This window comes from Garra rufa, chromosome 7 (genome assembly GCF_049309525.1).
Source record: "Garra rufa chromosome 7, GarRuf1.0, whole genome shotgun sequence".
In the NCBI taxonomy this organism is placed as follows: Eukaryota; Metazoa; Chordata; class Actinopteri; order Cypriniformes; family Cyprinidae; genus Garra; species Garra rufa.
This window is the reverse complement of record NC_133367.1, coordinates 4449108-4463668: the sequence shown is the minus strand read 5'-3', so window position 1 is coordinate 4463668 and position 14561 is coordinate 4449108. Positions and strand designations below refer to the sequence as shown.

The window sequence follows — 14561 nt, the reverse complement described above, 5'->3', positions numbered from 1 at the left end:
AATATGACGTAATGTGACAGGATCATTTTGTCACATTGCAGTCCTGGCTAGACGTGACACCAAATTTACAGCGGAAATTCTGGATTCACTCAATAATAGCTGTTGGTTCGACTCAACTAACTATCACACACACACCAATAAAACAGGGAAAAGAAAGAAAATGATTATAAATTGACCTAATAAGGGCACATGTTTACTAGTCTACGATGATGACAGCGATGCACCTCAACTACTGAGATGCCAAACCTACACATGAGAGAAAAGATGAAGGATCCGTTGGGGGAATGGGTTGGGTATGATTTATGGCAGAGATGGAGTTGGCCAGGTTGTGCAACAGGCTTTTTTCATAGCCTGTCTGGCATGTTCATTCTTGGTAACCTTGCCATTTTGACACCAAACAATGGAAACTTCAATGACTTTAAATATAGACTCTGTTTCAAAACCTAGCAAGCTGCCTAGGCCGTTACCTTCTAAGGCAACTTTCTAAAGACTCAACTCACAACAGTTTCCAATTGAGTCTGATGCAAATATTGGGTAAAGCAGTGCATTTTTAAGTAGACTGGAACATCTTGAATGAAATTATTACATAAATGTTCTGCCTTTGACCAACTGGGTGTATTTTGGGATTGACCTTTTACCAGAAGCATACATAAAATTGTATCTTAATACTCTAAGATCTAGGCACTGGGTATTAGGTGTATGTTAATACATCTAGGTAGTTATCTTGCAAGGTTTTGGAACAGAGCAAAAGACATTCAATGTAAAATTTTGAATTGTGCCAAACTTTATAGTTTGGTTTCCCCAAGAATCGTCAAGGCTACTGCCTTATTGATGTCGGTGGATGTACAATGACAATGAAACAGGAAGTAGGGTGTTGCTAGGTGTGTCCTAAGATGGCGGGTGGTGAGGGGGTCATGGCTCATTTACATTTGGCAGGAGGAGAAAGGAAAGACAGAGGGACAGCAATGGGTGCTGGGGCAAATAAACCAATACAAAAAAAGAAAATTAACAACCCCACAAAGACACAACGTGGACAGGAACAACAGGTAGAGACAGGGCACAAGGCAGAACAAGATCTAGGCTGCAAGACAGCAGACGGGGGCCGGACAGACTGGAAAAACAAAATGGTGGACAAACATGTGGGACAGAGACAGAAGGAAAATAACATGGGGAGTGAGAGGTGGGGATTGGGGCAGAGAGGAGACTGTAACCCTGGGCCAAGTGGAGTAAAAGCATGTTGGTTTGACTTCTCACACAATGGGGCTTGAAATACACGCTTAAACTTTCACCATCTCCTCGGACACAGCAGCCAAAGAGCACAGAGTCTTGAAATTGTAATTAAACACCAAGTTTAATGGGTTTAAATCTAGTTTAAATGTTGGTGCCAACATCTAAAATTTTAAAAACGTTTTGAAAGTAAACAAGTACTTTTAAATTCAGAAATACTGTTATAGTCAAGGCAACAGGCTCAACTGTTAGATTCTAAATTCTGTATCTGTGCCTTACAGCAATAATTAAACATGAATATACATGAATATTCACAGTTTCAGAGAGCCAGTGTGACGGATGACCTTGGTTGGTGTCCAGTGAGTGAAAATCACATTATAACTCCATTTCATAATCACTGTGTAAAACAAGATCAAGTCAACTCTAGTTTATAAATTTATAGTGTTTATAATAATATTTAACAGTGTATTAATACATTTTATATGGAATTTATTATTTGTTTTACTGATTTTATAATTTTTTTTTTAGTTGAAATATTTTTTTTAGTTTTAGGAAATTTCCAGGTTCAATTAAAGTTAAGCTCTATCCATAGCATTTGGAAGCATAATGATGATTTCCAATAAAGTAGTTGTTAAATTTTTTTATTATTACTTAAAAAAATGTGGCTAAACTTAAAATAGTGTGCATTTTTTAATTCCATAACTCTTAATTTCTAATTTTCATTAGTAACCAACATTATGCCACAAATGCAACAGAGCTACATTTGCGCTGAACCTGGATCACTCCGTTAATTGAGGAAAAATCCTTCTAGAAAACAAAAACAACATTAAAATAAACAATGACATACTGAAACGACCCCCACCCCCACATAAATGCATATTGAACAAATGTTCAACAAAGGTGAAAGGGCAGCCCACATATCACAATGTGCATGCATGACTGTGATTGCAGGAATGACGTCAACAGAACGGCACCAAACTATCAACCAGGCCTACAGCTACAGTCAACACATATTTGAGGCATGCAACCCTCCCCAAGTGCAACATTTTAGGGAATCCACACAATTGAAATGTCAAAATTGGTGAATTCGACACAGCACACACAGATAATCGCAGTGCAGGTGTGTTTTAACAATGACAGAACACAGTGCGACATGACAGTGACAAGACGAGTGTGATTCTTCTAGTGTGGATTAATGATGGAAAGGCCCAGACATAATTTGCTAATCCATATGCATTTCCTGCACTGATTCTAGGGTATTAAATATGGTAAAATTCATTAAGTAAGCCAATATATTAATGCTACACGAGTTCTGCTGGCACAAATTGCGTGTGGGCCTGAAAATGGGTGATGCAACATTTGGCCGTTCTTAAACCAAGTCTACAAGAGGCTGAAAACTGAAGTTCGATTTCCTAGGGTCAAATTCAGCTGACCAATTGCTAAGGTAGTCGAGCGAACGAGGGCTGCAACCTTTCACCTTGTGAATTATTCATCCTATTGCACGTTCAATCTGCACTCGAACTTTGCCGATAATAATCAAAAGTCAGACTCTATCGGGTCATTTTCCAAACGGAACAACCATTTGAAAAGACCATGAGGAGCCTGGCGACTTCAAAGTCTCAGGCAACAAAGCATCATGTTCAAACTGCGGCGAAAGGGGGAATCTAATGTTTTCAGATGCATGTCGACATTTACGGCTGGCGCTATCGGTGCATCGGCCTTTGAAATGCCATTGCGTGAAGCCATTCTAGGCTTTATCTAAGTCATGACACATGGTCCTAAAGCTCAAACCCTGACGTTTGATGTGCAATGGTGCTCTCTGCTGTGGTATTTGGAGAAATATAGAGCAGTCCAATTGGATGGACACGCTCCTCATTCACTACAACCAGGAGCCCAGCAGGCCGAGAGCGATCTCTTTGAGGTCCAGAGACGAAATCCCATTTCAAGCCCAATGTGGAGAGAAAGACAACTCAAGAGGTCTTACAACGGACAGAAAAAGACAAAAAAAGGCCAAAGAGTGCCTCACTCCTTGTGCTTCCTGACTAGGAAGAATCGAAGGTGGACATTCGCGGCCATTTTGGCGAGACAGTCTGTCCAGCCCCAAAATGAAGGTAGGAAGGGAAGCCAAAATAATGCGCAGCCTTTTAATGTCACCTTGAAGCTGAGATTACACCCTGTTTGATGTCCAAAACCCGCAATAATCCATTTCGCTTGAAGGTAGCGAGGCCATTTGCATGCAGACGGCAGGGGTTCGCTATATTAACACACACACCTCCGCCACTGCAATGCAAAGCAGCCTCAGTTGGGGTTCGGACCAGTTCTAGTAATAGAAATTGGTGCATTTGTCAAACACCACCTCCTGATTGTCTGGTCAATGCATGAGCATTATTCAGTGAAAATCCAAGGCAGAACTGGATTTTAGATTTGGCACCAAAACCTGCCCCTTTACGACACTTATTAGCCTTTGTTTCGACAAGTAGAGGGTGTGATCTAGCTTGCACTTCTATTTGTACACCGAAACAGCATGCAAGGACATGCAACACAACCCAAAGTGCTGGCAGTGGGGTTCACATGCATCTTCATGCGCATACACCGAACATACTCATAGCATTCAGCATGGCATTCGGTACAGATCAGTCTTCCAGCATCTCGGAGTGGATCTGTGAGGTCTCGTTTTCCTCGTCTCGGGGACTAATTACTATTAATAATGCCCTGAAAGCATCCTGGGATCTTGAATCCTTAACATTTTGGCATTATGTGAAGTTGAATGGCAGAATGGTTAAGAGCTTCATTGTCAGGCAGCAACAATGAAAGATTAGCGACTTCATTGGAACAAGAAGAATCATAATTTCTGTTATTAATTCAGCGCGAAATAGAGGAGAACTAGATAAGTCGAGGCTCAGAGGGGGATTTCACCATACGGAGGCAATTAAGTTCCACGCCTGAGGTAGACGGCTAACAACAAGATCTAGTCAAAAAATATCAAGAGAAATTTGAATGCCGTTTTGGAAGAAAATTGGTAAATTGTTAAAAAAAAAGCAATTCTGTTCAGTTTTACTAGCAGTTAAAGGCTAAAACACTCTAGCTTGCAAATATTTGCTGTGAAAATGACACATTTCGACTGAAATCTTTTGCTACCCTTTTTTTCACTGCTACAACTAAAATGTATTTTATTTCTAACTGCTCGCTCCGATTAATGTGCAGCTAGGGAAAGCTAATACGCTCATTCTGTTACAATATCTACATGCTAGGCTGCAGTAACAAGCTATCAGGGTAAAGGGGGCACAGATATCACAGTGGGAACAGCCGGATATGAAAAATAAAGCTCTGTCAATAAATGCCAGACCCTGAGAGACAGAGTAGCGGCAAAGCACACTTCATTATTTATACCCTCAATTCATGTGGCGTCGCCCCCCTCCCAACAACAGTGTGTCTGTAAAAACTGAATAATTCAGAGAGCCATTTAGTCTCAGACATCACGAGATAGCCGGCAACACGTTAGCATTAGCCAAGTGAAGCGGAGGCTCTTGTTCTATGTCATTATCCCTGACAGACAGACAAACGGCCATCTGAAACGTTGCTACACTGGGGAGAGCGATGAGATATCAGTCGACAGTTAGCCATCCGCACGATTGGACAAACTTGTCCGACTAAATGCGATATTTCCACCTGATTTATAGTTCCACAGCTGCAAAAAACACAACTAATGAATTACAACTGCCAAAAATGGCAAAAATTTATCACAGGGAAGTTTACCTTATTCGGTGGCATGATATTTAAACCTATCTAATAAATTTTTATCTAAAGAATTCTATCTAATTTAATTTTTTTTGTTTATTTTTCTTATTTACTAGTTAATATGAGACAATGAAAGGACGTGAGGTCGAACGTAAAAATGGTAAACATTACAGAGGCTGCTACAGCTCTGTGTGCAACCAACACGTAAAGCTAAATTTCCTACAAGCCAAAAGGCCGACGGGACCCCAATATGCATTTGAAACAGGCGTGCAATTACTGCGCTCAGCTGCATTAGCGAAGGATTAGCATAGAAAGACTCAAAAACAAAGCACCCGCTTTTTTTTCTGGTCCAATTTGGGGGTTTTAATACGGCACGTTGCGGTGATGTAAGAAGCGCTTCAGATGTACGCTGGCAACGAGAACTCGAGCGGATGATAAATCCTGATTTGATTGAGCCTGCAGACTCCGAAAGGGCAAGAGGCAGTCAGTCATCACGAGGAAATATCGCTAGCTTGTTGCGGCTGTGAAATAAAGCCTGTTTTCTGGGAGGGGTGAAGTGCGGAGATCATTATATCTGCCAATGATCCATGTGGCACAAAAAACTAATTAGCAGAAGTGAATTCGCAAGCTTTTGTGTGCAAGAACGCCTTTGTAATTGAGAAGATGGCGGGAAAACTGTCTGTAGAAACAGCCTACAAGAGACGACAGTGCACAGAAACACAAACCACATCTAAGAAACCAGAAACTAGAACAGAAAGGGAGTCGAAAATGAACAAAACTAAGGGTGCACATCACACGAACACCACAACACAAGGAGCGGACTAAATGAGTCGCCAACATACTGTTGTTTTGGACAAAAACAAAGAAAATAATAAACCTCACGAGAACACAGGAATGCAACAAAGCACGACAGCCAAAGGAATCGCGTCTCGAGGCATGCAAGCGCAGTTACATTCTCCCATCATGCATCAGGCCGTGGTTTGCTTTCAAATGCGAAATTTCCATGACAGCATAAGCAGTTTCTTTGGGCAAAGCAATACTGAAGGATGCAAACGAGAAAAGGCCCCACAATGCAAACTTAAAGGTACAAAAGGAAAACGAACCCGAATTAGCGGGTTAGTTACGACTAGTTTATGCAATTAAAACAAATTTCCCAGAATTTAAAAGTTATTTAGCAGCTTAATTTTAAACTTCGAATTGCCAATGATCCTTCTAGTAGATCAGTCAAGGTTAAGGTTTTAATACATGTTGATTTTTGCGTTTTTAATGTGGGTTAAAAAAAGTGAGAAAAGAAAAAACACACCAACCTTCTCGAAGCTCTGAGGGATGTAAAGGGGTTGATGCAGAACACAATGACATGAGGAGAAGAGAAAAATAGGGGAAACACAGAGAGAGTAAAAAAGGCCACCTCAAGGCTTTTAGCTGCTACATTTCTCTGACTGATGTCGCCTGATTACTTCTTGCGTGACACGCGACATATCTGCCGCGGTTAACCTGCTTTGACCCAAACAGTTTGATTCACCCCAGTGGTTGCGTTCGGCCACTGGAGCCATTTCAAGCATGTTACAACAATGCAAAATTACAAGGTCTTTAGCCACCTGAAGAGCTGCCACTGTGGCTTTAATTACAGAAACGAAACAAAGACACAAAAACAGAAATCAATGAAACAACCCAAAGTACAAACCAAATCAAACCGACCGTACAAATAAAAGCCACATAATTTGCATTAAAGTTAGCAGCTACAATCAAGACCAACCGATTCTAAAAGCGTCGCGCCATTATGCGACACGTAAATACAGTTTTGCTTCTACAAATGGGCGTGTTGTTTCCTCCATCGTAGCTGCTAATTTCAAGTGCTGTTAACTCTAGAACAGAAAACATTTGATTGTAATTAATGATTAAGCTTTGAAAACAAAACAAAAGGAGACAGGATACTGTCTTAATGCAGTGCACGCATAATCAGGGAGAAATTAGCATACCTATGTTGAATTAATTATCGCTGTGGTAATTTGAATGGATTTCAGAAATCTCCAGTCGGCCAATTACCGAAATGTCACCAGAAATCAGATCAAATGTTACTGAACATCTAAAACAGTTTAAGGTGTTATAAAACTGTACGAATAAAATACTTCAAAACAGAGTAAAATAGCAATAACCCACATGGGATCATAGTTTTACCCTGACTTTACCATGGTTAAGAGGTGTTATAAGGTATAACGTGCCTAAAACACCCTTACCGTGGCAATGTCACTGCAAAAGTAAGGCATCTTACCAATAGTCAGTCATTTATGATAATTACCCTCATGTTGATCCAAATCTTTATTCGTTCTTCTGTAGAACACAAAAGGCAATATTTTTTTGTCCATTTAATAAAAGTAAATAAAGTCTAATGTTGAAACGTTCTACTGACAAACAAAAATCAGATTTGGGTCAACATGAGAAAATTACAGAATTTTCATTGAAACTTTTATTGGTATCTGTTGTTTTGAAATGTAGCGTTTGCGTCCTTTCTAGTGGGAGAACAATAATAACTGTAATAATGAAAAGACAACTCTCTGACCCATTTTATAATGGCCGGTTAATAATTTATCCGGAACAAAGTTATTTGGTACACAGCGGGTAAAACCCATCCCATACGTTGTCTTTTTTAATATGCATTGAATAAATAATACATGTGCAAAATGCATCTGCCTCGATTTATTAAAGTCATCAACCTGGAGATTCAACTCCTCTTAAGGTTAGCGGCATGAGTCGTCTGTGCTAATGGAATGCCTTAAAACAGTCTCAGATGTTCCATTATAATAATAACCATTGAACCAAGACAGATTGTTAATTATTTAGATTTAGCAATTACTTGTTAGCATTTTGAATGCGTACACGTGATTAGCAACATGCATATTGTTTTCCTTCCAACAATTTACCTTTTTACCTTTTTGGAGGGAATAAGATTAGCATTTTGATTGGTTCAGTGCATGGGCCAATCAAAATCAAGACTTACCATCATCCTCTTCAACCTGAAAACTTGATTAGACAACATACCTGTACGACCCAAGTCTCCGCCCGTCAAAGAGAAGACTGAAAATTACCCATTAAGTATTGAATACAAGCTTATTTTTTACTGCAATGTGTGCTTTAGTGTACTCTGTTAGTTTATCTACAACAGGTCATGTGACCAGCCGTGTGTCTCTAATTGGTTGTTTTCGACGGGCTCCACAGCCAGGTTGCTCCCTACCTCGCACATACAGGTTGGCAGGGGAAGAGTATCGGACGCCTTCCACATTAGACGCCACACACTCGTACTTCCCCTGGTCAGTTTCCTCAGTGTTTTCTATCTGCAGAGCACCTGGGAGAGCAAAAATAATACAGAGAGACAGAGAAAGAAAAAAAGACAGAGAGAGGGAGAAGACAAACTATTAGAGGTTCGAAAGTAACAAGACTGTCAGAAACCATTTTATTTTGTATGTTTGGTGCAGCATCGCATCCTCATAAATTGCTCAAAGGCCTTTCTTGTTTGAAAGCCAACTTCGCCTTTTAACACAAACTCGCTGTGTTGAATCTGAACAGCTCCACACTCAAGGCAAGAAAAATTAGACTGATCTAAATATGTCTGAACGCATCCCGTCAAACGCAAACGGAAGAAGAACTAGCAGCAATGTTATGGTGTTCGCAGGAGTGTTGGATCGCATCAATCAGCGAGCCGGGAAGTATCAGGGTGTGGAGTCGGAGGAGATAAACCACCATCGGTCCCAACGGGAGGGAAGTTGGTGAGGGTCAAGAGTGAGCTGTGAGCCGAACATCCATTAGTTCATGTCGAAATATGCTGCACAGGGCTGAAGCTTAGCACAACACTTAAATCCCACGGCATGAATTATTTCTTTCGGTCCCCCAAGAGCTGCAGTAATACTCATGTCAGTGCATACTGCCGGACTGGGAATGGCTATTGGCCCAACATGATAAACACTAGATATTCCTCCATATTATGCCCCAGGGTTGGGTTGCAACCAAGGTCATTGGCACGTATGCCGAAACATATGCAGTTTGAGATCTATCAAAACTTTATGTTAGGCCTAGCATACAAATTCTTATTCAGAGAAACACACAGTGCAACTTCACCATGAATACACCTGGAATAACCTGAAGACATACTAAAGGGTCTTACTCAATTGGTAAGGTCTAGGGTTACGGGGTATAGGGGTTAGGTTTAAAGGATTTGAAAAGGGGGTGGGGGTTCAATTAGTAGCAAGAAAAGTCAGCCAGCATATTAAAGCCAAGTATCAAGTGGGGGGGGGGGGGGGGGGGGGAAATTTGATCTCTGCATTTAACATTTTTTGATGCGCCACCTGGGGAGCAATTGGGAGTTTGGGGTTCGGTGCCTTGCTAAGGGCACCTCAGTTATGCTATTAAGGGTGGCAGAGAGCGCTGGACTCGAAACCTGCGACCTTCGGGTCACAAGGCTGACTCTCTAATCATTAGGCTACGACTGCCCCTGTACTTTTCACTGTACATTTAAGGGCTGACAAGTTTTCCACCAAAAATGCTAAAGGCTCATTTTTGAGGGCTCTGTTGCTGATGCATTTATGTTCCACCTGAGCAACTGTGATTGAGAAGACTAGGAATGCTAACGAATAGCTTTTTCTGGATCCAGAAACCTTTCCATTACCACTGGTGCTTTACCCACTAAGCTGCCCCACCCCAACTCTTCTTTATCTGTCTTTGAGTACTCTACCACTGCATTTCGACAGGTAGCATCAATACATCCGTCGCTCCTGGAGAGACATTCATTCTGGCTGAACGAAGACATCAACCTTCGGCAACCGCCACATGCGGCGGTGGGACATCAACAGCAGGGACTCACGCTGCGGTTTAAGCGCACAGTCTGCATCCTGTGGAACATTCTGAGTGCCAACGAGATTCTGGCTTCTGGGTCGATGACTCACACCTGCTCGCGGCGGATCAACAGCATGATGGGATCAGGGAGTTTAGAGGCGTGGCAGGGAGAGACAGAAATGGAAGGTGGTTTCTAAAGTGTGTGTGCACTCGTACACGGATCGTTTGATGTGCACATTGGCGCGGCGGGTGGCCGGGCGACAGCAGGTGGGCTTGGAGAGCATTCTAAAGTCTCCTCAGGTGCGCAGCCGAAAGGGAACCGCTCGCGCGCAACCTGTGCTACGTGACGCCGACGGAAAATCTGGTGGAAATCTCCACCAGGCGTTCGGCCTCCTTCTCCTGTCAATTCTGGAGGCTCCGGCTGCAGAAAACAGCCACGAATTTTAATGTTATTGGAGCAGGGGCTGATAAATAAACCATGCCACAGTGGTGTGCCAAGCTCTCGGGGAGCTCTGAGTTTTCCCCGTCTTTCTTTCTCGTTGTAAGTCTTGTGATGCCCTTTTCTATGAACAGTTAGCTAATGATTGAGTAATGTCATTAGGAAATCTTAGCAAGGAACATAGCATATCCAAATTCATTAAACACAAATTAATTCCCAGCGGCTCCAAAGCAAGCAAATTTTCTCAGGGCTCCTTCCTGCCTGAACCGGACTATTTTGGGTACTCCTGTTTGCTATTCAGCCGCTTGACGATTCCCCACTGACTTCATTACATATTTGCAGCTGTGTTTTTTCCCCCTCATCCTTGTTTCCGCTTGGGTTCAGATGAGCTCATTGAGAATCTATAATCTGTGAAGGGAATGACAGTGTTCTTAGCAGTCTTCTCAAATCTATCAATCTCTTTGTCTTTACTGCGCATTGGTACCTTATTAAGGTTTCTGCATACTTTTACAGTCCTAGCCTTAGTCAGCATCCCATTTTGTGCTTTTCCTCCCAAGAAAGATTTTATTTAACAACAACAACAACAACAACAACAACATAACGATTCCCTGACAATGTCGGAAAATGTCTTTGATCCCTCTTACTTTTCCCTCAAATCTCCCTTTCGCTCAGCCCGAGAATGTTTTCAATTATTATCTTTTATGTATAATTACATTTTGAATTTCCATTATCCGTCCTGCCTGTGGCGTCTTTGAGGCTGCCGGTGTAGCCTTCTGTTAGTGGCACCACTAGCGACAAAACAAGCTATTATCTTACTTTAACCAATAGTGTCGAGCTCAAAGAGTCATAACGCTGCACAATACCCTTTATGATAAAAGGCAAGTGGAAGTCATTTTCTGAATATCCGTGCCAAGACGCAACCAGCTAGCTGACATGAGCCCTCCAGCTATGAACTATTATCTGAAGCTGAACAATAACGAATACATTAGCGGATTCAAATGCCTTCCGAGTGTACTATGTGTAAGCTGACTGACAATCATGCCAATTTTGGGGGGTGGAAGTCTACAGTTTGTTGGTGCATAATTAAATAAGTGTTTAATGAACAAACCCACTGGTGACTGACATCCATTCTGATTCTGAGGAAATCTCTTGAGGCCTACTGATGACCAAGACTTCTGCTGATCACGCTTTGCCAGCAAATCCAACTAGTCACGGATCGCGGGAAAGCTCTTTTTGGGAATTCTCCACCGCTTCGGTGTCAACACGACCCGTGTCCTTTAAACTGGCCATTAAGTGTTTTTGTCACGAACAGCCGGAGTTGGCACGCGCTTGTGACTGATGGACACGGGGTAACCATTGACCTGTGACCGGTTCGGGCTTTAGCGATGGCCTCGGGAGATGAAGTCTTGTCATCTCCCGTCATCCATCCGATCATGGGGGAAAACAGGCTGGGCTGTCTGTTAAGTGGAGGCCGTGTCAGGAGGCAGCTCTGCTGGGGCGTGGAGCGGGGCAGCCAGGTGTGGAGTCGAGGCAAGCCGTGAACCGTGACCAGCGCTAGCATGCAGCTGTCTATTAGAGGCCGCGTGCACGTGACGGCTCTCGGCATGCTTGATTAGGCTCAGTAACAGCTCTCAACCAAAAGGAACCTGACCATCTTCAACACACACACTTTTCGCACCACCTACAGTCCCATTTGTGTAATTCAATTAGTGGGCAATGCCAGGGCATGATTGATTTGTTTGTGGAATCGACCGCATTCTTGTTTTGTTTTCTTGAATGGGTGGAACGGATTAGGAGAGGGAGGTATAGACTGGGGTTTCTAGATGGATATAGTATGCATACTTTTTTGTATGCTTAGAATATCAAAATGACTCCTTGATTTGCACAGTACAATGGATGATATAATGCACTTTTAGTTGACCCTACATTTTTCATTGTGACTAATGTCCCGGAAAAAATTATAAATTAGCAACCTTATTTTTTTTTTTAAATTGATCTGCCAAAAGTTAAGACAATTTAATTAAATGTCCAAAAAATGATTTTAATATAGATATAGATACTGCCAAAAATGTGTGTTTTGACTAATTTTTCAGTTAATTAGTATTATTTTTTTAATGTATGTCTAGATATTTTTAACTGGAAATGACATTTTTACAAAATGTTTTTTTTTAAATTTAGACTAAAAATAACTTTTTTTAGACTTATTTTTTTTATTAATATGCTAAAAGTTAAAAAAATCTCCAATGAAACTGATTAAATACGTCCAAATATCGGTTTTACTTTAACTATAACTGCCACATTTTTCAGTTAAACTGTCTAAAAATCTCTAAAACAAGATATATAACTATAAGAAGCAACACCACATATAATATTTTGTTTTTTATAAATTGCACCTTTATCTGCAATTACAATTGGCATACAAATATACCAAAAGTTAAAACAATCTCAGATTAAATTGAATTAAATATGTCCAAATATCAGTTTTACTTTAACAATAACTGCCAAAATGTGCGTTTTGCCACATTTTTTAGTTAAACTGTCTAAAAATTTGTAAAACAAGATATATAAATATAAGAAGCAACACCACATATAATATTTAATGTTTTTTATAAATTGCACCTTTATCTGCAAATTACATTTATCTTTTTGATATATTTTTAGATATTTTTAACTGGGACTGACATTTTTTCAAATGCTTTTTTTTTTTTAAGACAAAAATAAATACAAATTTTAAACTTATTTTTTGATGAATATGCCAAAAGTTAAAACAATCTCCAATGAAACTGATTAAACATGTCCAAATATCAGTTTTATTTTAAGTATATCTGCCAAAAATGTGTGTTTTGACTCATTTTCAGCTAAATTGTCTAAAAATCTCTTAAACAAGATTACATTTATGCAATTACATTTATAATTTTTAATGTATTTTTAGATTTTTAGATTAACTGGGAATCAAATTTTTAAAAAAAAAGTTATTTTTTTTAATTAAGTCTGAAAAAAATACATTTTTAAACATATTTTTTGATTTATATGCCAAAAGTTTACTTTTTTTTATGAAACTGATTAAATGTGTCTAAATATCAGTTATATTTTAACTATATCTGCCAAAAATGTGTTTTGCCTCATTTTTCAGCTAAATTGTCTAAAAATCTTAAACAAGATTACATTTATGCAATTACATTTATAATTTATGTATTTTTAGATTTTTAGATGAACTGGTAAACTGTTTTTTTTGTTTTTTTTATTTAGACTAAAAAGATACATTTTTAAACTTATTTTTTTATTAATATGCCAAAAGTTAAAACAATTTTTAATGAAACTGAATAAATAGGTCCAAATATCGGTTTTATTTGAACTATAACAGCCAAAAATATGTTTTGACTAATTTTTCAATTAAACTGTCTAAAAATCATTACATTTATTAAATTACATTTATCCTTTTTTTTTTTTTTTTTTTTTGATATTTTTAGATTTTTAGATGAATTGTGAATCAAAAAAAAAAAAAAAAAAAAATAGACTAAAAAAATAATAATTTTAAACTTATTTTTTGATTAATATGCCAAAAGTTAAAACAATTTTTAATAAAACTGATTAAATGTCCAAATATCGGTTTTATTTTAACTATATCTGCCAAAACTGTGTGTTTTGACTTATTTGACTTTTGAATTTTTGATTAATAGAAGCAACAATGCGTAAGATATTTAGGGGTTCTTTTACAAATTCACTATACTTATAATCAATATATAACTTATGTTAGTCTAAATATCTGATGCTAAATATCCTATACTTTATATTTCCATTTCATGTCAATCAAACCTCTAACTATATGCAAAAATGTGCAAAAAATTTGACTTTTGCTTTGAAAAGCTGGTGTATAATGACTGTATGACTATCACGCTTGTGTACGGACACACACAAGGTCATTAAACGCGAGAGCATCATCACGGGGGCGATACGTAATGCAATTGTTGTCAGCTTCCATCTGTTGGCTCGCAGCGCTCAATGACACAAGCACACGTCGGACGGGTCTCTCTAACTGTCAGACTGACCTGGCATGAGTTAAGATAACATTTACGTGGCACATGCAAACGCTCAACCGAGTCGCTAACCAATCGGAGTGCTTGTGCTGTAATTTGGCTTCGCTCAGAAGCCTGAAAGCGCGGCGTAACTGTCCTGCTCCGGCACATTTAGCCCGGGCTGGGCCTGAGTTTGCAGAAGCTGCCCTGGGCGAGAGCTCTGTCTTGGATCACTAATCCCATTATGCAAATGCTGCGTTATAAGTCACGTTCAGTTTAGCGAGCAGCAAAATGATTAATGTGCCGCGTTTGTG

The 14561-nt window shown here is 39.7% G+C and overlaps 1 protein-coding gene across 1 annotated transcript in view; it reads right to left on the bottom strand.

The window, feature by feature from the left end:
• ptprsa (protein tyrosine phosphatase receptor type Sa) overlaps positions 1-14561 on the bottom strand; it is a 150151-nt gene that overhangs the window by 67019 nt on the left and 68571 nt on the right. Inside the window, exons 6-7 of the mRNA XM_073843433.1 lie at positions 8198-8308; positions 6273-6284 (exon numbers count right to left, since the gene is read on the bottom strand). Of these exons, the coding sequence (XP_073699534.1) occupies positions 6273-6284; positions 8198-8308 (123 nt within the window). The remainder of the gene's footprint in view (positions 1-6272; positions 6285-8197; positions 8309-14561) is intronic.